This window comes from Saccostrea cucullata, unplaced genomic scaffold, assembly GCF_032062105.1.
Source record: "Saccostrea cucullata isolate Sc308-1 unplaced genomic scaffold, CSIRO_AGI_Scuc_v1 ctg729, whole genome shotgun sequence".
Taxonomy (NCBI): domain Eukaryota; kingdom Metazoa; phylum Mollusca; class Bivalvia; order Ostreida; family Ostreidae; genus Saccostrea; species Saccostrea cuccullata.
In genome coordinates, this window is record NW_026933670.1 from 146,670 (window position 1) to 171,738 (window position 25,069).

General features: G+C 33.2%; 2 protein-coding genes across 3 annotated transcripts in view; both read right to left on the reverse strand.

Annotated features, from left to right (window-relative positions):
• The window catches only part of LOC134238868 (C-type lectin domain family 10 member A-like), a 61,671-nt gene extending 50,283 nt beyond the window's left edge, over positions 1 to 11,388 (reverse strand). Inside the window, exons 1-4 of the mRNA XM_062720978.1 lie at positions 11,286 to 11,388; positions 9,722 to 9,801; positions 7,364 to 7,451; positions 6,263 to 6,476 (exon numbers count right to left, since the gene is read on the reverse strand). Of these exons, the coding sequence (XP_062576962.1) occupies positions 6,263 to 6,476; positions 7,364 to 7,451; positions 9,722 to 9,801; positions 11,286 to 11,337 (434 nt within the window). The 5' untranslated portion in view covers positions 11,338 to 11,388. The remainder of the gene's footprint in view (positions 1 to 6,262; positions 6,477 to 7,363; positions 7,452 to 9,721; positions 9,802 to 11,285) is intronic.
• Positions 11,389 to 17,796: 6,408 nt separating this feature from the next.
• LOC134238871 (C-type lectin domain family 10 member A-like) lies at positions 17,797 to 23,109 on the reverse strand. Of its 2 annotated transcripts, none has more exons than XM_062720981.1 (4): positions 22,961 to 23,109; positions 21,093 to 21,172; positions 18,332 to 18,419; positions 17,797 to 18,019 (listed from the first exon to the last, which is right to left on the reverse strand). In XM_062720981.1, the coding sequence occupies exons 1-4, from the start codon at positions 23,010 to 23,012 to the stop codon at positions 17,799 to 17,801; spliced, it is 441 nt and encodes a 146-aa protein (XP_062576965.1). In that variant the 5' UTR covers positions 23,013 to 23,109; the 3' UTR covers positions 17,797 to 17,798. The 2 variants fall into 2 exon arrangements, with proteins under 2 accessions (XP_062576965.1, XP_062576966.1); XM_062720982.1 differs by having other exon boundaries at positions 17,797 to 18,016; positions 22,961 to 23,108.
• Between the last annotated feature and the right edge of the window lie 1,960 nt (positions 23,110 to 25,069).

Below are 25,069 nucleotides of genomic sequence, written 5' to 3' on the forward strand. Positions count from 1 at the left end.
TTCCAGTCCTTCCCCCAAATAATAGCTGCAACGACAATAGGATATAATTCGAGAAAAGCCATGGACGGAGATTGTTTATGAGTATTAAGTTCCTTTGGCCACTTTTCTGCAAACCATTTTCCTCTGTAATATCCCCCGAATCCTACTGTAGATGAGGCATCGGTATACAATTCCATGTCTGTGTTACTTATCAGCTTGGATTCATAAAACACTGATACACCATTCCAATGCTTTAAAAAATGTAACCACATCTGTAGGTCTTCCTTGCTAGCTTGTGTAAACTAACGTAATAATGAAGTTTCTCTACCTTTGTAGACAATTGGTTAAGATAAGAAGTGAAAGCTCTCCCAGGTAACACAACTCTCGCTGCAAAGTTAAAGTGTCCTAGTAACTGCAGTAATTGTCTCTTCGTCACTGAAGATTGTTTCAGGAAATCCATTATGAAATTACATATCCGTGTGATTTTTTCCTGGGGTAAGCGTGCTTCCATTTTTTCACTATCAAGGATGATTCCTAAGTATTCCAGTTCCGTTGTAGGACCCACTGTTTTCTTCAATGATAATGGTATGTTGAGTCTTTTAAATAAAGTGCACAACAAAGCCATGGTCCTTTCTCCAATCACGTCAGGTTTGTCAATGGTAAGAAAATCATCTAACAAATGAAAAATATTTTCGATTCCATAATTGTTTTTTGCAATCCAGCAAATGGCTTGTGATAAATGATCAAATATTTTCGGTGAACTTCTACTTCCAAATGGTAATCTAACGAAGTAGTAGAACAGATTTTTCCATTTCACACACAACATAGGCCAAAATCTTGGAGCAACTGGTATCAGCTTAAATGCATCACATATGTCTGTTTTGCACATGATAGCACCTTTTCCCAATTCTTTAATTCTTGTTATTGCATCATCTATTCTAACATATTTCAAGGAGCATTTTTCTTTGTCAATCAAATTATTTACACTGTCAACTTCTTCATTATCATGTGGTGAAGATAAATCCAAAATAAGGCGTTTTTTCCCGGAGTATTTACCCGTAGCCAGTCCTAATGGACTTACTCTGTATTTTGAAAAATCGAGTGTTTGGAACGGTCCTTTCACAAATCCTTTCTGAACTTCTGTTTTTAAAAGTTCATCAACTGTATCTGGGTTTTCCCTAGCTGACTGTAAATTCCTACACTCATATGAATTATCAAGGCTTGTACTATCACCCATAAAAATATCAAATCCATCACGTAGTCCACCAATTAAATAATCAACAAATTCTCTGTCTGGGTGATTACATAATTCAAACTCTAGTCTTTCTATATTAACTGGTGTAGTGGCTTTAAATTCATCCCTTTCTTGTTTTTCTAGTCACTGTAGAGTTTTTTGTTTCTTTGTTTTATCATCTAGCATCGAATTTGTGGTCGTGGTCTTCTCGGCGTTTAAATTCGGACACTTTAGTTTTCCGTGAGAAGTAGACATGCATTGAGCACATACATGTGCTCTTCTGCAGTATGGTACGGTACATCTGTTTGAATTGTAGTTGTTGCAAATTTGCCTACCTTCATGAAAGGCTATATTCCTATCATACTTGTCCTTTCTTTGATAGCTCTGGTAACTTCGTTGATGTTTGTTGTCATCTGAATTTTCAACGCACATACTAGATGTATGGGTGGTCGAGGAGCAAATATTACACTTGCTGACTTCAGCACCTGCTACTACACGCTTCAATATTTCATCGTCTCCTTTGCTCCAGTTTATTAGAACATTGTTCTGTTTTAGGGCAATGGCACATTTGGCAGCAAACAATTTGTGATACTCAAAAAATTTTGTTGGCCAAACATTGTGTACCTCTATAATATGTGCCAAGTTCATGTCCAGTTCCTCTTGTCTCCAAGGGTATGTGGCACACATTATCCGTTTGTATCTACTGAAAGCAGTGACAAACTCGCTCATGTTTAAATTTCTATTTAGTCTTTTATCAGTTTTCTCCTGTTCCTTTTTGGGAGTCTCATAAGCTGGTATCAGGAGCGTGCACATATTTACATCTTCACCTCGTAGTATTTTTTTTCGAATATCGGCGGAGACCAGATCCACATGGCCTACATCTTTCGATGGGACCCCTATGCTTGAGTGCTCACTAATATTAACTGAATTTATCGTATCTGAAGCTGAATCCGTGTGAACTTGAGCAGCATATTTCTTAAGAGGGTTATCGTCCTCCTTCTCTGCGTCTTTCTTGTTCTCTTTCGCTAATAACGTATTAACCGTCTGTTGCAAAGCTGCGCATGATTGAGCCATACTTTGCAAAGTCTGTAGTAGAACACCATCGTTATTTGTATTCGTAACTGTACTTTCGCCCAATGTTTGTAGGGGGACGCCATTGTTTGTTGCGTCACTTCCGCCCAATGATCCTTCATGCGAGTTTTCGCGCCGTTCTGTTACATCACCTTTGTTTATGTTTTCATTGTAAAGCTGTCGCAAAGTTGAGGCATTGAATCCTTTCGGAACTTGAATTCCTAATAGTGTCAGTCTTTCCCTTAATTGGGCAACAGTCCAATTCAAGGGATTGTCCATGTCAAGAAGTGTAGCACTGCTTTCTACGGCAGAAGTTGAAACCACCTGAACAGGCCTTTGCCTTGTCGCATTTCTCCTTGCAGCCCTCGGCATACTGAACTATTCACAAATTCGAATTTACTTAATATCACCGTGTTGCTATCTTAAAATGCAGACAATCCAGTATTTAAAACTATGAATTTATTAATAAGTCAACACACATCGATAGGTACACAGGTTTCATATAGCACATGTCTAATTATTTGTAGATAGAAATATCCAAACATAAAATGCGTCAAAGTAAATCCGAAAGCAAATGTTCCTGAATTAGTCACATTTATCACATAGTCCAAACAGTAATAATAAAGAAGGATTAGTATAATTACTGAACTGGAAAAATATAAACATCAACACTGCAGGCACGCTAACTTCAGCTAATAGAGAAATCCTATTGGTTAATTTTATCACGTGGTTTACACGAGGTACAAAAGGGACACTGTTTTATGCATAATAATGATATTGTATTTGGAAAATAAACAATGATTATATACATAATCAAAATTGAATAAATTAAATTGAATTGATTTACATTTCAAAGACTTCAGAGACTTTTCTGCTTAAAATATATATTAATGTTGGGGGTCTTTTCAATCGAACTATAATTCGGTGCAAAAATACAAGTGTGTTTTATCATGCTTAATAAGTTTTTTAACGTTTTACTGTTTTTTACATGATACATGAAGAATTTCAAATCGATTTAATTTACGACGTGGCACAAAAATCCGCAGTTTAATTATGTGAGTGTATATGCTCTAATTCGTTTCATTTTATTAATTCCCAAATATTTGATATTTTTTCCACACCATTAAAGATCCTAAAATTATTACAGTATAATTTTACTTGTCACTTTCTTCCCTCAAATTCAAACGAAGTGGGTACCTTCATCCTTCCCCTCTCTCCCATTCCGAACGATATTGATTCTTTTTTAACAATCAATGGGCAAACTAGTTAATTATTTTTAAAATGAATTTAAATAAATTTGATAATTGCATCAAAAAAGAGACTTCCTGTTAAACATTATTTTCGTGAATTCTCGGTCGTGAAACCAGAGGTAGTACGGCTTAGTTTCTGTAAAACAGTAAACAAGATATCTCTAGGTTGTAAAAACGAAGTAATCATATACTTGTAAAGCCAATAAATGCACAGAAAATACGATAAATATTGTACTTATTTCATTAATATATATACTAGTAATTAAATCAAAGGCGGATCTAGCACCGGCGTGCCCCCCCCTCCCCGTTTCTAATATTTGTATATAAAAATTATAGGCCCATTATCCTTAATTCCGTACAGCCACCACACCCCCTCTGCCTTCTACTGCCCCCTCCCCTTACGAATTCCTGGATCCGCCACTGTAAATGCTCTTCTTCTCAATTAAGTGCATTATTTTAAGTAATGTTACAATTACAGTTCATTGATATATGCATGTACAACAAATAAACACTATTACATAGCAACATTTTGCCGATTCTGGGAAAGTTATAAATGAGTACTGTATAACTGATTCCCCCCCCCCTGCCAGGAGGTAATCTGTATATAATCTTGATGGACAGCCGAGCTCTACAGGTCCCACAGTGGAAAATTTTCTCTTTATATTTATCGCATTTCTCTTTATATATATATCGATGTTTTGTTTATATATATCCCAGTTGTGTTTATATATATCGCATTTCCTTTATATATATCCAGCTTTTGTTTATATATATCACATTTCCTTTATATATATCCCAGTTGTGTTTATATATATCGCATTTCCTTTATATATATCCAGCTTTTGTTTATATATATCGCATTTCCTTTATTTATCGAGGTTTGCTTTTATATATTGCTTTTCCTTTATATATACAGGTTGGCACTAATGGGCTTCCGTAATTCAGAGATACTTTTATGAATATTTTTTTTATTACTTAACTGCTAATTTATAAATCTGAGGATCGGACTACATTAAAAAAATCTTAAATTATCATGATTCATTTTTAAAATACCTGTCCAAAATTAAAGCACTGCAAAATTAAGCAATTCACAAACAACACACTAAATAAACATGATACAACAGTATGTAGACATATTCTCTGAAAACTGGAACAAAAACGAAAATAAATCCTACACTTTTAAATTAAGAATTGTTACATTGATTTACATTCAAAATTATGGATTAATATTCTGCTTCGTTGAAAAGAAACCAGTTTGAGAAGATAGGTATAGTCCTCATTGAAAGCGACAAAATGACGTTGTTGAACGTAACGGAGCAGCAGATATCGATGCAATTTTGTGTTATACTAAGAGAAAACCCTGAAAAAAAGCTCTAAAATGTGAAAGGAATAAAAAAAATGTGTCACAAGTAAGTCGTGCATGTGTTTGTAAATGGTGCAGGTGGTATTTGATTGACAGAGACTCTGTACCGGACCATAGGCGCTTGCATTCAGGTTGGTGTATTTTTATTATTTTGATGAGGGTATTCAGACACGCCTAGAAAAAACACATAATACACAAAAAACACCATCCTGAAACCAAGCGCCTATGTACCTGACGAGAAATGGCATATTGTAAATCACTTTTTATTCGTGAGAACTTTAATTTCGCGTGATTACGCGAGACGGAATGCTCGCGAAAATTTCATTCTCGCGTATTATAGAATTCCTAAAGATAACATAGAGCAATGACCACAATTCGTGAAAATTTTGTCTCGCTAATAAAGAGTCAATGACTATCTTGCGAAAATAAGGTGTCACGAAAATTAAGTGATCAACAGTACTAGGCAAATCTTGGAAAGCACTGTTAAGTGGTAAAAGAAATTAAAACATTGACAAACGATATCATATAACGAGGACAATTGTTAGAAAAATAAATATCAAGTGCTAGAAAATGGGTTTAAATATTAAGTTATTATTGGACCATACTGTGTGAAATTTATAGAGATAGTATTTTAAAGAAATGCTTGATTCTGTTTATGACGTTACACGACATGTTGATTTTAAAATGAAGTAATAAATTGATATCTCTGAAATCGAAAGAAATGAAACTTCACACATCAACAAAATAAATATTTTTACACATGAAATTGTGCTTATTTTAAATTTCTTGAAAGTAGCTCTAGTATAACGAATATTGACATCTTCCACGAACTTTTCGAACTGTTACAACCCTCGTATAATTATGGCTCTGGTATTCTCCCGCGAATTTTCCTAAAACACTTTTCCTTAGCTATAGTTGAGACTCACTCCATCCATTGAGGCAATGATCTGAACTCAAAGAAGGACTTGGAGATAACGAACAGTATTCAATATCAAAGTCTATAAAACAATACAAAATAGGAGCAGAGCAGACCTCCGAAACATCAAAGGTGGGATTAGGTGCCATGGAGGAGTGAGCATCCCCTGCTAACCGGTCACACCCGCCGTGTGCTCCTTGTCATGATCGGGAAATAACGGAAAAATCCGTCGTCAACTTTAATCTTACTGAGAATTCTAGCATATCAATATAACTGAATCTTTTTTTCTCTTATATATAATTATATACCTAGGTAAAACTATATAGAATTTTATCTATATTCCATTTACATCTGGAAAAGGAGTCGAACGTCGATAGCATTGAAGAATATTCAATTTTTCAAAGTAAAAAAGCTTTTTTTTCATAGAAATACTGAGAAAAAAAACTTACTCTTGCAGTTCACAGATGAAATTGTAATGCCTATCACAAGGTTCATCTGCCCAACGTCCATGAAATGGTCGCCAAAGGGCGACACAATTTCCTCTCACGTGGTCGTTAGGTTGACTAGCGTCAAAACTGTTGACTTGGATTGGCTGTAGATTAGAAGAGTAAATCCACCTGTCTTCCTCGATAATGTCAGATATTCCAATCCAATATTGGCCAGCTGCTCAATCAAATGCACGAAAGATGCAATAAGAAGTGTCAAAATGTTCAGCATCTATAAATATCTATAATCAAACATGCTGTTAATTCTATAAGCTCTTTTGCTACATTGTAGATTCAGAACCCTTAAATACTTTTTTTTTATTCTGAGACAATTGTCTAAAATATTTTTGCAAATAAAATCATCATTACGATGTCTCTTACCACTAAAAATGCAAATATCAGTTTAAGTTTTCGTTTGTTTACGAGTTTCTGTTTTTTTCTCAATTTATACATGTCGAAAATTCCTGAATTTCTTTTCTTGAGTCGGATGAAACTCCTCTTTAAATTCCTGGATCCGCGTATGTAGTATGTAGTATGTTTTGCACATTACATAATGACAAAAGCACATTACAAAATGAAAAAAAAATACATCGCATAATGATAAAAGCACATCATAGAATGACAAAACGCATCACAAAATGATGAATACACATCATAGAAGTATAAATTTGATTTTGCTATGATACGACAGTCGTGGCAATCCATTATATGTTTGCATCAAAGCTGTGCTTTGGTTGTTAGTACGGGAATTAATGTCGCAGCTGTTGCAGAAGAAATGCATTTTTTTCTGCAATAGCTGCGACGTTAATTCCCGTACTAACAAACAAAGAATGCATTTTATTCATTATATTTACATCTCCATTAAAAATCATTCAAAGTAAAATAAAATATTGTATTTAAGATGAGTATGTTATTGTATTCATATCTGATGGGACAGCCCTTGTTCAATAAATCTACGCACGTGGCTAAATTGTTTATTGTTGTTCATGCACTGATTAACGGCAATGGTCTTCATAAGAAATAAAAAATATTCAGTAGATGTAAATATGGTTTCATTAAACTTACCCTCGTTTTGACTATGGTTGATTAGGAATGTTGATTCTGCAGATGTCATTGGCTCGGCAAGTTTTGAATGAAAGGCGTTGCATATGCTCTGAAAATACAATAACTGGCTGTAACATGCAATAACTATTCTTTTAATATACCCCCCGCTTGAAAAGCGGGAGAGTATATACATGTAGTAATTGGTATGTCCGTCTGTTTGTACGTCCGTGCGTCCGTGCGTCCGTTCATCTGTCTGTTACGCTTTGGGGTACCCATCTCTTATCCGCAACTCCTCTAATACCACTGAATGAAATTTGATGAAACTTTCACAGGATATCTATTACATATTGCCATTGTGTACCTCTTATTTTACTTTCTGATCCGATACATATTTTGGGTTTCCCACGGCAAAACATGGACTCTGCCATCATATTCATATGGGATGCGGGGGGTATCATTTAGTGAGCTCATTGCTCACAGTACCTCTAGTTCTAAACTGTATCCATGAATATCTTCCGGTTTATTGACATGGCGTCCATGATGAGCTGTCAAAGTGGGAAAAGGGCCATGCATGGCCCGTAGTCGTCAAGCAGATTTGATTTCTTAACTTAAAGAAATGGTACAAACATTCCGGATACTGAATTAGTCACGAAATTTTTCTGATCAAACTCAGATTTATTTGTTTAGGTGGGTTCCCCCAAAACGCTGGTTTTTAGTAGAGTGTGGGGAAATTTTTTTCTGTTATCCAATTTTTACAAATGTGTTTGGACACAATTGACAAATTTACCTCATTTTGTCAATTTTCTGAGGTCTTGATCTTTTAATATAAAATAAAATTATTTCAAATTCTCTAGAAAGGGTATTAAAAAAAGACACCGGAAAGATTCTGAATTTTCCTGAAATTCATAATCTTAAAGTTTAACTTTTGAAAAACTTGCATTAACTTTGAATTGTTTGAACATCATTGAGAACGATGTGACGGTAAAGATGGTCGCAATAGCAAGAAAACTTAAAATTGTGGCTTGTGATAGTCAAAGATCAAAATAGCCTTTTGCTTATCACTGAAATGAATAAACTTGATCACAAAAACGTCTTGGTTAAACAGCAAAATTTTTGCGTTATAAAGAAAAGTTACGCGTTTATTCGCAAAGGTTTTGAATTATATCGCGAATGTTTCGAATGATGACGCGAAGTTTATAACCTTACGCGAAATTTACGCTTATATTCGCAAAAGTTTCGCGTTATAACGCAAGATTTTATCCTTCAAAAATGAGCTCAATGGTCCACGGCCACATCAGAAAATTTATTTATTAAATCTTATGTATTATGTATTTTGGACACAAAAAGGGGAGGGGTGGATCTTTTGCAACAGAACTTTATCTATATACCTATCTCAGATCTAAACCTAAACCCACCCCCACCCCCCACCCCCACATGTAACACATATAAACAAACTTTAACTTCATAGTAACATTCTATGAAGTTACATTAAATTTATCACAGAAAAGTTTTCCAACCTTATCTATCCAGAATTTAATGAACAGGAATTAAGCGACTCTATGTTGCATAAAATTTTAATAATTAGTTCTACATTAGAGATGTTTATCCGACCTTGCCGGAAATGTTGGATCTAATTGTAATCTTAAGAAATTTTTTTACATTTTATTTCTCTTACCATGGTTCATCTAGATATCAAATCCCCATTATTTTCTAGGCATAACCTTTTTGTTCATTGAAACCCCCACACGTTTTGTTAATGTAATTTATGTAGTAAGTTAATGTAAAAAAAAAGTACTGAAAGATGTTGAAGTTGGAACTTATCCCCCTACCAAATCAAACAATTGTCTCCTCTTTTTTCGCTTGTCAAATTCTTTTCAGGTAAGTTTAATTCCCCCCTTTCAAATTCGATTCTATGTCACTGCTATGTCAGCGATTTTCGTGAACAAATGACATTGTATTAAAGAATGGGGGATTGAGTATGTGTAAGATACGAGAGGTTATCAAAAGTTCTGGACTGTTTCTATAAAAATAGGTCTATATAGTCTGTGCTTTCAAAATTTATAAGGAACAAAGCAACAAAAAGTAAAGAATTGTTAAAAACTTTAGCTTGATACGTTCATTATTTGCCAAATTATTATAAAATGATTTAAACGACATAATATATAAACAAATTTTTTTTTTTTTAAATTTAGATTTTAAATTGAATTTTTTTTAACTTTCAAAGAGATTTTTAAAAACAAATATTCTATAAAATATATCCATGCAGTATAATATATCATGAAAAGACACATAAAAAATGCAATTTTTTGAATAGTTTTAATCCCTTGCTTTGAATATAAGAAAAATAAGGTTCTCTGTAAGAACAGTGTAATAGTCTACCTCCGATTCTGCCCAGGTCGCTTTTGTGTGACTAAACATGTAGCATTTATTTTGGAATCTTAACCAACCAACTTCGCATCCTGAAAAATCAATTTACGATAAATGTCCAAATTGAAAATTTACACAAAATATGTATATTTGATCCGAAAATTATTGCCCAAATGGAAATAATAAGGAAAATATGTATAATATAAAAATCAGAAGATAGATATGTATCTTCAATGGTCACAATGAAATGTGCAAATTTACAAAACAGTACATTAATCAAGTTCAGAAGTCCATTGCAGATTTTAAGTAATACAAATAATGAGCAGGAGTGGGATCAGATGTCATGGAGGAGTAAGCATCCCCTGTCGCCCTGTCAAATCAGTCATGTTCTCCTTGTCATGATCGGGCACACGGAATTCAGTGTCAGTAATGGTGTACATAAATTACCAAAAAACTTTTTTGATTGACATTCATAAAAAAACTATAATCTGAATTCCAATTCTTGGTGAACTATGTAGATAACAAACATTATTATATACCCATCAATTTCCTTGTTTTTGTTACTGTTAATTTTACAGAGTTTGATCCGATTTTCCGGATCACCACACTGTGGTTTTCTGAATCCATATCAACACTCTCTGAAACTGATGACGTAGTACGCAGAAACATGACGTTATTTTTCTGCGCGTTAAAAAGTCCCTTGTTATTATGCTTTGTTTTATGAATAAATATTATACAATTGATCTCTAAAGTTTTATTTTGCTATATTTAGCTAGTTATGAGGGGGTATATAATAAATTTATCATTATAACAGTAACTTGATCCGAAGAGCCGTATCACGTCTCGTTGACAGGCGCGGATCATCAGATCAAACTAGACGCTTCGCGTCTCGTTAGATCTGATGATCCGCGCCTGTCAACTCGACGTGATACGACCCTTCGGATCAAGTTACTGTTATAATAATATATATGGAACCATGCTCAAAGGTCCATTTAACAATACAAATCAGGAGAGGAGTAAACACGGAACTCTAAAACAATCAGAGATGGGATCAGGTGCCATGGAGGAGCAAACACGGAACTCTAAAACAATCAGAGGTGGGATCAGGTGCCATAGAGGAGTAAACACGGAACTCTAAAACAATCAGAGATGGGATCAGGTGCCATAGAGGAGCAAACACGGAACTCTAAAACAATCAGAGGTGGGATCAGGTGCCATGGAGAAGAAAGCATTCCCTGTCGATCGTTCACATCTGTTGAATGCCCCTTGTAATGATTGGGGAAAGTGGGAAAATCCCTCTAGACAATTCATTGCTTTTAAAAGAAATGTATAACAACTAACATGAAAAACGTTAGTTGACAATTATAACTAAATGACAGATTGTATTTTCTAACAAGGTCATTATATCGAAACCACAGGGGTCGGTAACATACAAGTACTACATTTGGTAAATATTCAAAATACATTAAATTGAAATTCCCAGTCTGGTTTTTAATAAAGTCACGTTTTATAAATTCTACATCATATATGTAGTTAATCATCCTTGAAGTTTTCATTCAATATGGAAAAAGAATACCTTTCGTACAAATGACAGTACTAAGAACAAGGAGTGCGGTGGTTAGCTTCATTCTTCTAAGTACGTAATGTGTAAATGCACGATTTCTTATCTTCTAGATAATAGACGTACAAGGAAATGGCTCCTAAAAAACACAGAGAACAAATTAAGGTTACACAATATGCAAAAGCCCTCGATTTTCAAATTAAAGGAGTTCTCTAATATAATTTAGGGAAGTTATGACGTTAGAAAAATTGAAGCATTCTGATTGTTATAAATCGATATATGTAGTTTGATATCACCGTTTATCCCCAGTAAATTACTTGTACATAGATATAAAACAGGTGCATGTATTTCAGATCTAGATATAAAGTGTTTCTCGCGTCATCTGCCGTTGAATGGGGTTTATTGAATCAACGAATTATTGACAAAAAAGTAGTCCAGCTGAATTCTAAAACCAAGTCAGGTCCACGGAACGTGGCTTTTTCTGGTAAGTTTTGGTGTTTTTCTTGATAATTCAAGAAAGTGCCCCCTCCCCCAAACTATCTGGTCAATAGTCAAGGCTTTTTGGGGGGCTTGTAAGATTGGGGTGGGGGGGGGGGTGTTAAGCCCCCATTCTCTACTTTTGAAACTATATTGCTACGTACTTGCAAGTACGTGACCTACTTAAATATCTCAGTGGCTAATTTTCAATTGCATCAGGTATGGTGTTTTGGGTTACCCACAACCAAATATGGATAGTCCCATTCTATTCATATGGGAGGCGGGGGTACCATTTAGTGAGCTCATTGCTCACAGTACCTCTAGTTTCAAATTAGAAAGCTTTGAGCTTCATTCAGAAATAAGAAAATAAATACAATGTAATGATATTATCAGTAAAAAATAATAATCTTAACCCTATTAACTTTAGTTTCGAAGCTATGAAGGAAAAATTGACATTCGATTTATTTTTAAGACAAAGCTTGTACAGCTCCACCTGTTCCATTTCATGGATTTTTGGGATGCCAAAACAAGGGAGCTTTACAGCGTTCAATACATTCTTGTGATGAGGGGTTTCTATTGAAAAATAATGATTCACATACTTGTGGAAATGGAGTCTGGAACCCGGAATTTCCTAAGGATTTTATAGCCATATCATGTATCAGTGAGTAATACAAGTTTAACTTTTAAAGTCAAGAGCGAACTTTATCATATAATCTTAAAAAAAAAATTTTTCTTGCTTTGATTTAAAGCCGGAACCAACTTATCTAAGAAGAAATTACACATTCAAGTTTAACTGTCCACGCCTCATGATAAATGCAGCAGAATTAAGAGACTGTATTAATCAGTCTGGACTCTGTCCCGAAGGCGATATCTTATTTTGCGATAGGCCTTTCCAGAGGATAGAAGGGCAACTCTCGTCCAAGATATTGCAAATATGGATGATTATGGAAGGAAAATTGTAGTAATAATATCTTACTCGGCACTTCTATTAACTCATGAATACAGAGGGCTGTATATCACAATTTAAAAAAAATATATTAACGTTTTAATTTGATTATTCGCTGATTTTTCATACATCCTGAGGGCTTTATTTTAGCAAATATTTTTATGTTTATTTCTGCAATCTAATAGGACCATATAGTTTTCATCAAAACTCATTTTAGGTTTGATACAAACAAACAACTTTTGGTGCAACAGATGGATAATAACGGACAAAAAATAGTCGATCTTTTCCAAACAGGCAGGTTTCTCAATACAAATGTATTGCCTTCAGTCTGTTCAGATTATTTAATATCTTTCTGAATAGTTTCTTTTAAATCTTTGTACAACTCGAGGAAAGGAATTCTGTTGAAATTTTGTTTTTTATTGTTACAAACAATTAAAGCTAAGTGCAGACCAGGCTGGTTTTACGCCGAGAGTTCCTGCATTCAGTGTCCTGAAGGGTTCTACCAGGATAGGTCAACAGATTGTAAAAAATGTCCAGATGAAAGAACATCCACTATCGGAGCATTTTCAATATCTCAATGTAAGTATTGTAAAATTAAAATCAAATATGTCATTGTGGTCTTCCTACAAAATAAGAAAACTGTTCATATTTCAGGCTTTGCTAAAGAGTCAAGAGAATTATTATCTCCCTTTGACACTACAACAGCGGTCGGTGGAGCTCTGGGTGGATTGGTTGTATTGATGCTGCTTTTATTTGTCCTGATTGTTATGATAAAGTGGAGGAGATCATCTTTAGAATCCCTGACAAGTGCAAATAAATCCCAACATCCAAATCCAGTTTATGAGGATTGGGAGAAAAAGTCATAACTTGACTTCTGACTGAATAGCAGGGAAAATTTAGGTTAATTAATCTCATTAACCAGAAGAATGTGCATCTTATCTATAAATACGATCTATTACGTTAAAACCAAATTATCGGAAATGAAAAAAAAGTCGAGTGTGGAAAATTTTCTTAATAGTATTTTTTTCGCAGTCTGTAAAATTAAATGAAAAAGTAAAGAACTTTAAAATAGTACAGATTACCAAATATGTCTTGAATTTTTACATGAAATTGTACATTTTGCAGGTCCAGGTCCAGCAGATGGATATATACACATGGATTCTAGAAGACAATAGGAAAATTTTAAAAATAATTTTTGTAGGATTGAAACTTCAAATCTTATACTAAGAAATCGGTGATTGCTGATTTTTTTAGTCAAACAAACATTATGCTTTATTTGTTTATTCGTAGAAGTTATCATTTCTGACATTTGTCTAATTAATTATTAATATAATTTCTATACGTTTCTGTATGACTTACCATGCGCCAAACGGACATACGTATTTGGAGATTTTTTTCTTCAGACAAGCATGAAATCCTTTTTAAAACTACCATGTCTACGTAACGCATTTATCCCAAAATAAGGTATATCATCTTGAGAAAAATATTTTTCATTTTTAAATATTTTTAATACTGCTTTTGTCATTTTAAAAATCATAATCAAAATTATGCTAAGTAAGAGAACATAAAATTTTGAATGATCGAAGAGATTCAACGAATGAAATGTATTAATAAATAATGTATAAATAAATAATTTATAAGCATGTTTATGTGAAAATCCGATTTTGGATGTCAGCCAAGTTTTTCATTTTCTTACAAAACCATACATATTCTTTTCTCTTTTTTATGATGGATAAATTTCAAAGAACATGACCAATAAAATATTTAATGCAACTATTTGTTTTTTTTCTCTCTCTGTTGAACTTGAAAATCATTTTTATGTTTTCGTGTATCCAGACAAGTCTACTTAGATATTTGTCCTTCTATGAAAAGGAAGTGCAAAGCGAAATGTAACCTTTATGCATTTTGACTTTCAGTACAAGTTATACATTACTCTGAGATGAAAATACCAGATGTGTTCAACTTGATAAGACAGTCCTGTTTCTTTAACATTTAAATTCTAAAAATGGATTAGAATTTCTGTTCAAAAAATATCAGAGTGAAATTTGAGTGTTTAAATGAAAGTTTTTGCAGCTGACATTATCGTTTTCTTGATTATGAAAACTTTTATTAGGACACCCACTTCCGCTCCAAGAACTCTCGGCCTACGGATGTAACAATGTAAAGGATGATGTGCCACACAGTTCCCGCTAAATTGACTAAAAAAATTAATATCTAAATTTTACTTCAATTTTTGCATGCACTGATATGTGTATCCTCATGGAATACTACTTTGACCGAAAATAGAAACATAATTTGTACATGATATTTGTTTGGAGTAAGGGTACCATGATTACTTCCAATTCACATAAAAATCTGACCCCGTCCCACTCTTTGAAGTCTGCTTTAAAATAAATCACGTTTCATTGATTTTTATAAACCTTTTCAAAATGCCATATTTTGCTATTATGAATTGAATTTGTTCATTTTCCTGATTTAATCAAGTTTCATGACAGATTAAAAATATTTAAAAAAAAATAAAGCATAAAAGCCCATGCAAACGTATCAATCAAAAGCATGATTTTTCTTTATTGTCATTTTCTATAAAAGAAAATTTCCATACCTTCAAACTAATTTCCAAATGCATCGCCCTTGTATTTCTTTTAAAATGTTAAACTCAAAACTTTTAAAATGTAATACCAATCATATTTCCTGAATAGGCTGAACTCCTTCAATATCTATTTACGAAGTTTAGAATGTTTTCAAAGTTGTCAAATATTTGATATTTACTCAATAAAATAAATTACGTGGAATACCGTGGTATAAAAGATAGGTACATGTATTCACAATTTATCCAATAACTTCTCCATCCGATCTGAAAAGATATCAGAAGATAATGACACTTTTGATATGCATAAGATAAAATTGAAACACTATACGATACATTGTACATAAACAATGGTCTAACAGTAAGTGTGAAAAACGTCATTCAGCATTTGACTGAATATGGTGTAAAAAAAAATGCTGAAAATTTCATTGTGTCGAGCATAAAACTTGAGAAATAATGACTTCAAGCGAGACTGTTGATGCAGAGCATAGTCTTACATATTTATCAAATTAACTTTGTATTTTCTTCTTTTCGTGCAGAAGTTTATGATTAAAATCTGCTTAATATTAACACCAAAACAGGTCTGCTAATAACCGGGCGCAATTGGTACATGTACATTTGGGAATTCCAACGGATCGTAAAAAAAAAAAACTACATAGATATTGTCAATCAGAAGCACATGCATCTTGTAATGTCGACCTCAGAGTACGTATGTGTCCAATCAGAATGTTTTTAAGAAAATTGTTTTGCAAATGACCAATTTACGAGCTTCGTGTTTATTGAAAAAGCAACTGTTTCATGTAAAAAAGCCCGGAGTTCAATTTATCATTGGGAATGGTTAACGAAGTGAAGTGTGGAAAAGTCAAAACATATTGATGTTATTGGTTTCGGTAAAATTTTAATTTCAAATTTTCTAAAAGTTCCTTGGAGTTTTTAAGTATCCACATCTGATTTACACCACTTCTCAGATATACTAATTTATTATATACCTAATGTGTATCACTCTATTTTACTGTTGATTTTACGCTATCACGTGACGTCGTGATCCGATTTTCCGGATCACCACACTGTGGTTTTCTGAATCCATATCACCACTCTCTGAAACTGATGACGTAGTACGCAGAAACATGACGTTATTTTTCTTGCGTGTCAAAAAGTCCCTTGTCATTATGCTTTGTTTTATGGATAAGTATTATACAATTGATCTCTAAAGTTTTATTTTGCAATATTTTGCTAGTTATAAGGGGGTATATAATAAATTTATCATAATAACAGTTACTTGATTCGAAGAGCCGTATCACGTCTCGTTGACAGGCGCGGATCATCAGATCAAACTCGACGCTTCGCGTCTCCTTAGATCTGATGATCCGCGCCTGTCAACTCGACGTGATACGACCCTTCGGATCAAGTTACTGTTATAATAATATATATATACAATACTGAAATCTCCTTCGTTGCTGTAAATATTTTAGTGAGGAATAAAGAAAGGAGGCTTGGTAGAGTATTTTCTGAAACCGCTATGTATCTGTTTGAAAAGATTTGGAGAGTTTTGAATATCCACTTTTTAATTTAGTACCTTTAAACCCCCCAACCCATCCACGGTGATTTAAACAAACTTCAATCTGCACAATCTTGCATATTTATTTGACTATATATATATATATATATATATATATATATATATATATATATATATATATATATATATATATATATATATATATATATATATATATATGTTCCTTTGTAAGGTTCGATCCCAAAATCGGACACTGTCCTCTCTCCAAATACATTGATTCGATAAAAAATTTAATCTTTAGTACAAAACGATGTTAGCATGTCAGTATAAAAAAGCATTGAAAAAGATTTTGATTGCTTTTGTCTTTTTGATGTTATCAGTATTTTCTTAGATGAAATTAGATCCCCAAAAAGGGTCTCGCCTTACCCCCCCCCTCCCGAGGCAAAGACTTTAATCTGCACTAATTGAAAACATTTGGACATCAAATTGACCATCATCGGCCTATTAATTAAAAAAAAATAGGATTGTTTGTACAATTGTAATGTTAAACTTTGCTTCTTTATTAAGGCCCCATCCTAGCTCTGGGACATGATCTGAATAAACTTTAAACTGTACTATCTGCAGATGCTTACATATAATTGTGGCTCTGATGTTCTCCCGCGATTTCTCTTAAAACACTTTTCTCTTGTGAAACTCACCCCATCCATTGAAACAATGATCTAAACTCGAACTTTAATCTTACTAAGGATTCTAGCCTATCAATGTAAGTAACTAAATCTTTTTTCTATTATATATAATTATATACCTAGGTAAAACTCTAGAGTAATCACCCTATCGCAAAGATTTGTATTTATATTCAATTGACAATCTGGAAAAAAAAAATTCGAACCTTGATAGCATTGAAGAGTATTCAAAAAAATTCGATGACATTTCAGTGTATAGGTATTTTTGTAAAAAAAAAGCTTGAATATTTTTTTCCATAGAAATACCGAAAAAAGCTTACTCTTGCCGTTCACAGATGAAATTATAATGCCTATCACAAGGTTCATCTGCCCAACGTCCATGAAATGGACGCCATAGGGCGACGCAATTTGATACCACATGATTGTTAGGTTGACTAGCGTCAAAACTGTTGACTTGGATTGGTTGTAGACTAGAAGAATAAATCCATCTGTCTTCCTCAATAATGTCAGATATCCCAATCCAATATTGGCCAGCTGCTTAATTATATACAAGAAATATGCGGTAAAAATTGTCAAAATGTTTAGTAAGGACCCATTTTTAAAATTTTTAACATGTGTTAATATCAACCAAAGTTAAACGTAAGGTATTCAGTATTCTTCAATGTTGTGTCAATAGTCAATATGAAACAAAATTTTAATTCATTCTTCTAGAGTAGAAAATGTGACCATATGTTTTGTATCGAAGCTGTGCATTTCATTCCACAAAAAAGAAAATTTTTTCCAAGAAAATCCACAAAATCTTCTTTCATGGATAACAAATAAATATCGTATATAATTGAATAAACTTACCCTGGTTTTGACTATGGCTGATCGGAAATTTTGATTCGGCATTTGTCATTGGCTCAGCAAGTTTTGAATGAAATGCAATGCATATGCTCTAAAAATACATTAACTGATACGTTTCTAGACAGTGTACGTATGATGTTGAAAAATAGATTGGTTCGATTCCTTTCTGTATAATTCAAAGCATTTTGTGGGCTTTTCATTTTATGAAAATAGTTTAAGTGATTTTCCTTTATTATTGATATAATAACTTAATATTGGCCTCAACTAATATATTAGGTACACATGTTTGACTATGTAGCATCATATTTAGTGTATTAAATACTCGAACTTTTTGAGGAAAAAAAAACATAGATCGAATTTTTCGGAAAAAATTCGACCTTCTATGGGGTTTTTTTTTTCTAAAATTCAGAGATATTTTAAAAGAGAACAAATATAGCATGATGTATCCATGTTATATATCAAGATATCATGAAAAGGGTATTACATTAAAAAAAATAAGATTTCATTGGAGTGGTCTTTAAGATACATACGAAAGCCCATTGAGATCATTATCGTAGGTTAAAAAGAATAAAATTTTTGCGTTATAACGCGAAACTTTCGCGAATAAACGTAAAACTTTTGCATTATATATGCAGTAATATGTATATAGTACGGATGGCAATTCGTAACCGGTTAATCGATTAATCGGTCGGAACGATGGTAATCGGTTAGAAAATCCGTAATCGGTTAGGCGGAAAAAATAAAATATAAGTAAATTTGAATGCAAATTCCTAAAAATCCCTTCTTTCTTTTTAGAAGGGAAACAGCTGCAAAGATGTTTATTTAGTGTTTTTACACATCTTGCAATTAAGAATATTTGAAGGTAATTATAGCTATCCAGATTGAGATTGCACGGGTAATTGGTCAATTCGTAAAGTTTTAATTAATGTTTTTTAAACATCATGCCTTTACCAAAATACCGGTAGTCCTGTGAATCTTTAATGATATTAAAAACATAACCCTTAAGCACTTTTAATTATAGTATGTCTAAATTTTGCCGTTATCTATTAATGTACGTATAATTATATTATGAGGAAGAACATTGTAAATCGTAAATAAAGTAAAAGTTTAGACATGTTTTGATTATGGTGACAATGCAGACTTAACTTCTGCGTTGGAAAATTATCCCTGTCTGATTTCTCAATCAAGATTCATGGTTTTCTTAAATTTTTTCTTGTCTGTTGAAATTAAAATGAAATATACTCTCATGTACATAAATTTCTCCGATCAAAATAATAAACAGAATGTAGTTCTTCTGACGTCTTTTTGTGTATATGAAAAGAAAATTTCAAAATGTATTTAAGAAATAAGATATCTTTTTTAGAGTTTCATTGGGATATGACAAGAAGTCGGTCACGTGATCAAATTCTATTTATAACGCCAGAAGGGCGTTGTAGTAGATTTGATCACGTACCGATTTCATGTCATACTCAATGAAACTCTGAAAATGATATTTTATTTCTAATATTTATATTTGACGTTTTTAGTCGTGTTACAAAGAAATATAGGCATTATTTAGATTTTGAAATGCATGCAAAGTAACGTATCTACGGCGTCATGTGACATCACAGTTTAAACTTTCCATGTCCTCGTGCAGTTTGCTTTCCATAGGCAAGGAAGTCTGATCATGTGACGTACCAACTGCATGTCATTGAAAATTGAATTTCAATTTTATTAGCATTGTTATATAAGGAAAGACATCAGCAAATGTAAATATATCTTAAATTGATACCGGTTAATCGGTCGGAACGTTTTGCGGTTAACCGATTAGCAATTATGCGATCGATTGCCATCCCTAATATATAGTAATGTTACTTAGAGACCTTTGATCTTGAATGACAGATATGAAACATAAAGACAGACGGGAAGTGTTATGAATTTATGTATGACTTTTTCTTAGAAGATATAAAGGAGAAATGACGCGAGAATAGGATTGATTAGTCTTCAGATTTTTGCATTTTATTTAAAATCCCTACTTAATTAGAAAATGAATAATCCTTTAAAGATTTTCTTGTTTTCACTTGTTGAATTCAAGAAATTCTAAAGACTGATTTTTTTAGAGTTTGTACACATTGAATTCATTGTCAATGTTTCGGAATCAATGGTATGACCAAGTGATGCAAACTAAAAATACGATGTTGTTTTTCTACAGTTAGTCTTTTGGAGACAAATGAACATTTGTCATCCAATTTATACATTACGTCACGTAATTGGACACAATTGAACTTTACTTCATTTTGTCAATTTCAATGAATTTTCTGAGATCTTAATTTTAAATTCTACAGAGAGTGTTAAAAAAAATGACACCGACAAAGGGTGATCTTTTCCCCATAATTCAAAACTTCACCTTTGGAAAACTCGCATGGACTTCGAATTGTTTGAACAGCATTGAGAAGCACAAAATGTAACGGAAAAATATTTAGAAAAGGGAGATTGTAACGATTAAATTAGATCATAAAAAATCAAATGAAAATTGAAACCTATATGCAAATGTCTCTGTTAAACAGCCAAAGTTTCGTGTCATAATGCGAAAATTCCGCGTTTGTTCGCGAAAGTTTTGCGTTTATTCGCGAAGTTACGCGTTTATTCTAGAAAGTTTCGCGTCATAACGCCAAAATTTTATTTCCTTAACCTACGAAAATGAGTTCAGTGGGCTTTTGTAGGTACCCCTTGCTTTCAATAAAGGAAAAATAAAGCTTTCCGTCTGAACAGTGAAATGATCTACCTCCGATTCTGCCCAGGTCGCTGCTGTATGGCTGAACATATAGCATTTATTTTGGAATTGTATCCAACCAACTTCGCATCCTGAAAAATCAATTTAGGATATTCCAAATTGAAAGTATTAGGAAAAATATGTATATTCGATCCGAAAATTATTGTCTAAATGGAAATTATTAGGCAAATATGCATAATATGAAACTCAGAAGATAAATATGTTGCTTCCTTGGTCACGTATCATACAATGAAATGTGGAGATTTACAAAACAGTACATTAATAAAGTTCAGAAATCCATTGCAGACTTGCAAATCGTGAGCACAGCTCTCGTTATCGGGAGTGGGATCGGATGCCATGGAAGAGTAAGCATCCCCTGTCGACTTGTCAAATCAGCCATTTTGTGTTATGATCGGGCAAACGGAATTACAGAATTCAGTGTCAGATTCCCAAAAACTATGGTGTCCCGATAGGGCCATTGCAAAACTGTATAAGTCCGTTAGAAACAACACGCAAGAGCATTAATGACAACGCCCTAGCGCGTTAATGTCAACGCGCTAGCACGTTAATGACAAAGAGTTGTGTGTTAGTGTAAAGTCGTGTTGTGAACAACGCGCTAGCGTTTTGTCATTAATGTGCTAGTACGTTGACATTAATGCGCTTGCGTGTTGTATGCAAACAACACGCAAGCGCATCAATGACAATGCGCTAGTGCGTTAATGACAATGCCCTATTGTTGTATTGTTGTATTCTTGTATTGTTGCATTCTTGCATTGTTGTATTCTTATATTGTTGCATTCTTGTATTGTTGCATTCTTAAGCTTGTATTGATGTATTCTTGCATTGTTGTATTGTTGTATTTTGTATTACTGTATTAATTAGAATACGCTATTATTGTATTCTAACAACACACAAGCGCGTTTATGACAACGCACTAGCGCGTTATTCACAACACGACTTCGCGTTAACACACAACTCGTTGTCATTAACGCGCTTGCGCGTTGTCATTAACGCGCTAGCGCGTTGACATTAACGCGCTAGCGCATTGTCATTAATGCGCTTGCGTGTTGTTTCTAACAACGCGCTTGCGTGTTGTTTCTAACGCGCTAATACACTTTTGCAATGGCCCTATCGGGACACCATAAAAAAACCTCTTTTGATTGACATTCATAAAAAAACTATAATCTGAATTTCAATTCTTGGTGAACTATGAAGATAACAAACAATAACCATGCTCAAAGGTCAATTTAACAATACAAATCTGGAGAGGAGTAAACACGGAACTCTAAAACAATCAGAGATGGGATCAGGTGCCATGGAGGAGCAAACACGGAACTCTAAAACAATCAGAGGTGGGATCAGGTGCCATGGAGGAGCAAACACGGAGCTCTAAAACAATCAGAGGTGGGATCAGGTGCCATGGAGAAGAAAGCATCCCCTGTCGATCGTTCACGCCCGCCGAATGTTCCTTGTCATGATTGGGGGAAAGTTGAAAATCCCCAAAATTTGAAAATACCCACACAATTTATTGTTTAAAAAAATGTACAAAAACTAACATGAAAAAGAAAAAACGTTGGTTGGCAATTATAACTATAAAATGATAGATTGTATTTTCTAACAAGGTCATTATATCGAAACCACAGGGGTCGGTAACATACAAGTACTACATTTGGTAAATATAAAAAAATACATAAATTTGATATTCCCGATCTGGTTTTTAATAAAGTCACGTTTTATAAATTTTACATCATATTTTGTTAATCGTTCTTGAAGTTTTTTTGTTTTTTATTAAAGTTTATTCAATATGATTGATTGATTGATTGATTGATTAATTGTATGTTGTTTTACGTCTCATTCATTCAATATGAAAAAAAGAATACCTTTCGTACAAATGACAGTACCAAGAACAAGTAGTGCGGTGGTTAGCTTCATTCTTCTAAGTACGTAATGTGTAAATGCACGATTTCTTATCTTCTAGATAATAAATGTACAAGGAAATGGCTCCAAAAACAAATCACAGAGAACGAGGTTACACAATATGCAAAAATCCGCGATTTTTAAATGAAAGGAGTTCATTAATATAATTAAGGAAAGTTATGACGTTAGAAAAATTGAAGCATTCGGATTGTTATAAATTGATATCACCGTTAATCCTTAGTAAATTACTTGTATATAGATATAAAACAGGTACATATATTTCAGATCGAGATATAAAGTGATTCTCGCGTTATCTGGCGTTGAATGAGATTTATTGAATCACAGAATTATTGACAAAAAAGTAGTCCAGCTGAATTCTAAAACCAAGTCAGGTCCACACAACGTGGCACTTTCTGGTCAGTTTTTTTGTGTTTTTCTTGATAATTCAAGAAAGTTACCCCCTCCCCCAAACTATCTGGTCAATGGTCAAGGCTATTTGGGGGGCTTGTAAGATTTGGGGGGGGAGGTTAAGTCCCCCTTCCCTACTTTTGAAACTATATTGCTACGTACTTGCAAGTACCTACTTTCATATCTCAGTGGCTAATTTTCAACTGCATCTATGGCACGCCAGATTCACAAAAATGAGCTAAATCTAGTTTCACAATTGATAAACTAGGTTTATCGACTGTAAACTATAGTTTACAAACCGTGAACGATTCGTTAACTATAGTTTTCATCTGTAAAACTATATTTAACGGTTGTTAACTATAGTTTACGAATGATAATCTAAGTTTATCTGTCTGTAATAAAGCGTTAACAATAGATTTTGTTGATAAATATAAATTCACGTCTGTAAACTATAATTTACGATCGTTAACTATAGTTAAGAGTTGTAAACCATTTGTAAACTATAGTTTACAGTCGATAAACCTAGTTTATCAATTGTGAAACTTGGTTTAGCCCATTTTTGTGAATTTGGCGTGCCTTATTTATCAGATAATCTATGTTTTGCGATCGCAAATGATTGTTTTCGGTGTTAAGGTATAGTTTACGGTTGTGAAACATAGATTATCGCGTTAACTACAGATGTAAAATATAGATTAACGTTGTTACCTATAGTTTACAGTCCGCAAACCATAGTTTACAACCGATAAACCTAGTTCATCGACTTGAAACTATGATTACCTCATTTTTGTGAATTTGGCATGCTAAACATAGTTTCACAATGGATAAACTAGGTTTATCGACTGTAAAGTATAGATTACAATTCGTTAACTATAGTTTTCATCTGCAAAACTATATTTAACGGTTGTTAACTATAGTTTACGAATGCTTATGTAAGTTTATCATGTGTGTTTATATGTCTGTAATAAAACGTTAACAATAGATTTTGTTGATAAACATAGATTCACGTCTGTAAACTATAATTTACGATCGTTAACTATAGTTAAGAGTTGTAAACCATAGTTTACAAATCGTGAAACTGTATTTATCAGTTAACCTATGTTTTGCAATCGCAAATGATTGTTTTTGGTGTTTAGTATAGTTTACGGTTGTGAAACGTAGATTATCGCGTAGATTAACGTTGTTAACTGTAGTTTACAGTCCGGAAACTATAGTTTACAACCGATAAACCTAGTTTATCGACTGTGAAACTATGTTTTGCTCATTTTTGTGAATTTGGCGTGCCATATGCATCAGGTATAGGGTAAATGAATCTTAGATTTACAGTCAATAAAAAATTATTGATAATAAAATAAAAATTGTTTCTTTTGAATTTCTTGTGAATTTTAAAAATGAGGAAATATATTAATGACAGTATATTGTCTTATTATCACGATGAATAAATTATGTAATTTGTAATTTTATCATCTGATTTATACAAAGCATGAAAAGGTTTGCAAGAGGTCATATAATTTACATTTTATACAATATGTTTGTATTTCTTATAAATAAAAATAATAGTCCAATGGAATCGAAGTTTGTGCCAGATTTTTTAGATAAATTAGGCATTCTTTGTATCTGTACAAAATACCTCAATTCCCATGCTGTTCAAAGCTCGTGTTTTGCAG

Coding starts and splice junctions, on each gene's coding strand:
- LOC134238871 (XM_062720981.1), bottom strand. CDS start 23,012: ATGAAGCTAACCACCGCACTACTTGTTCTTGGTACTGTCATTTGTACG. Junction 21,173..22,960: donor TACTGTCATTTGTACGAAAG/GTATTCTTTTTT, acceptor TTGATTTTTCAG/GATGCGAAGTTGGTTGGATA. Junction 18,020..18,331: donor CAGCCATAGTCAAAACCAGG/GTAAGTTTATTC, acceptor TATATAATTAAG/CAGCTGGCCAATATTGGATT.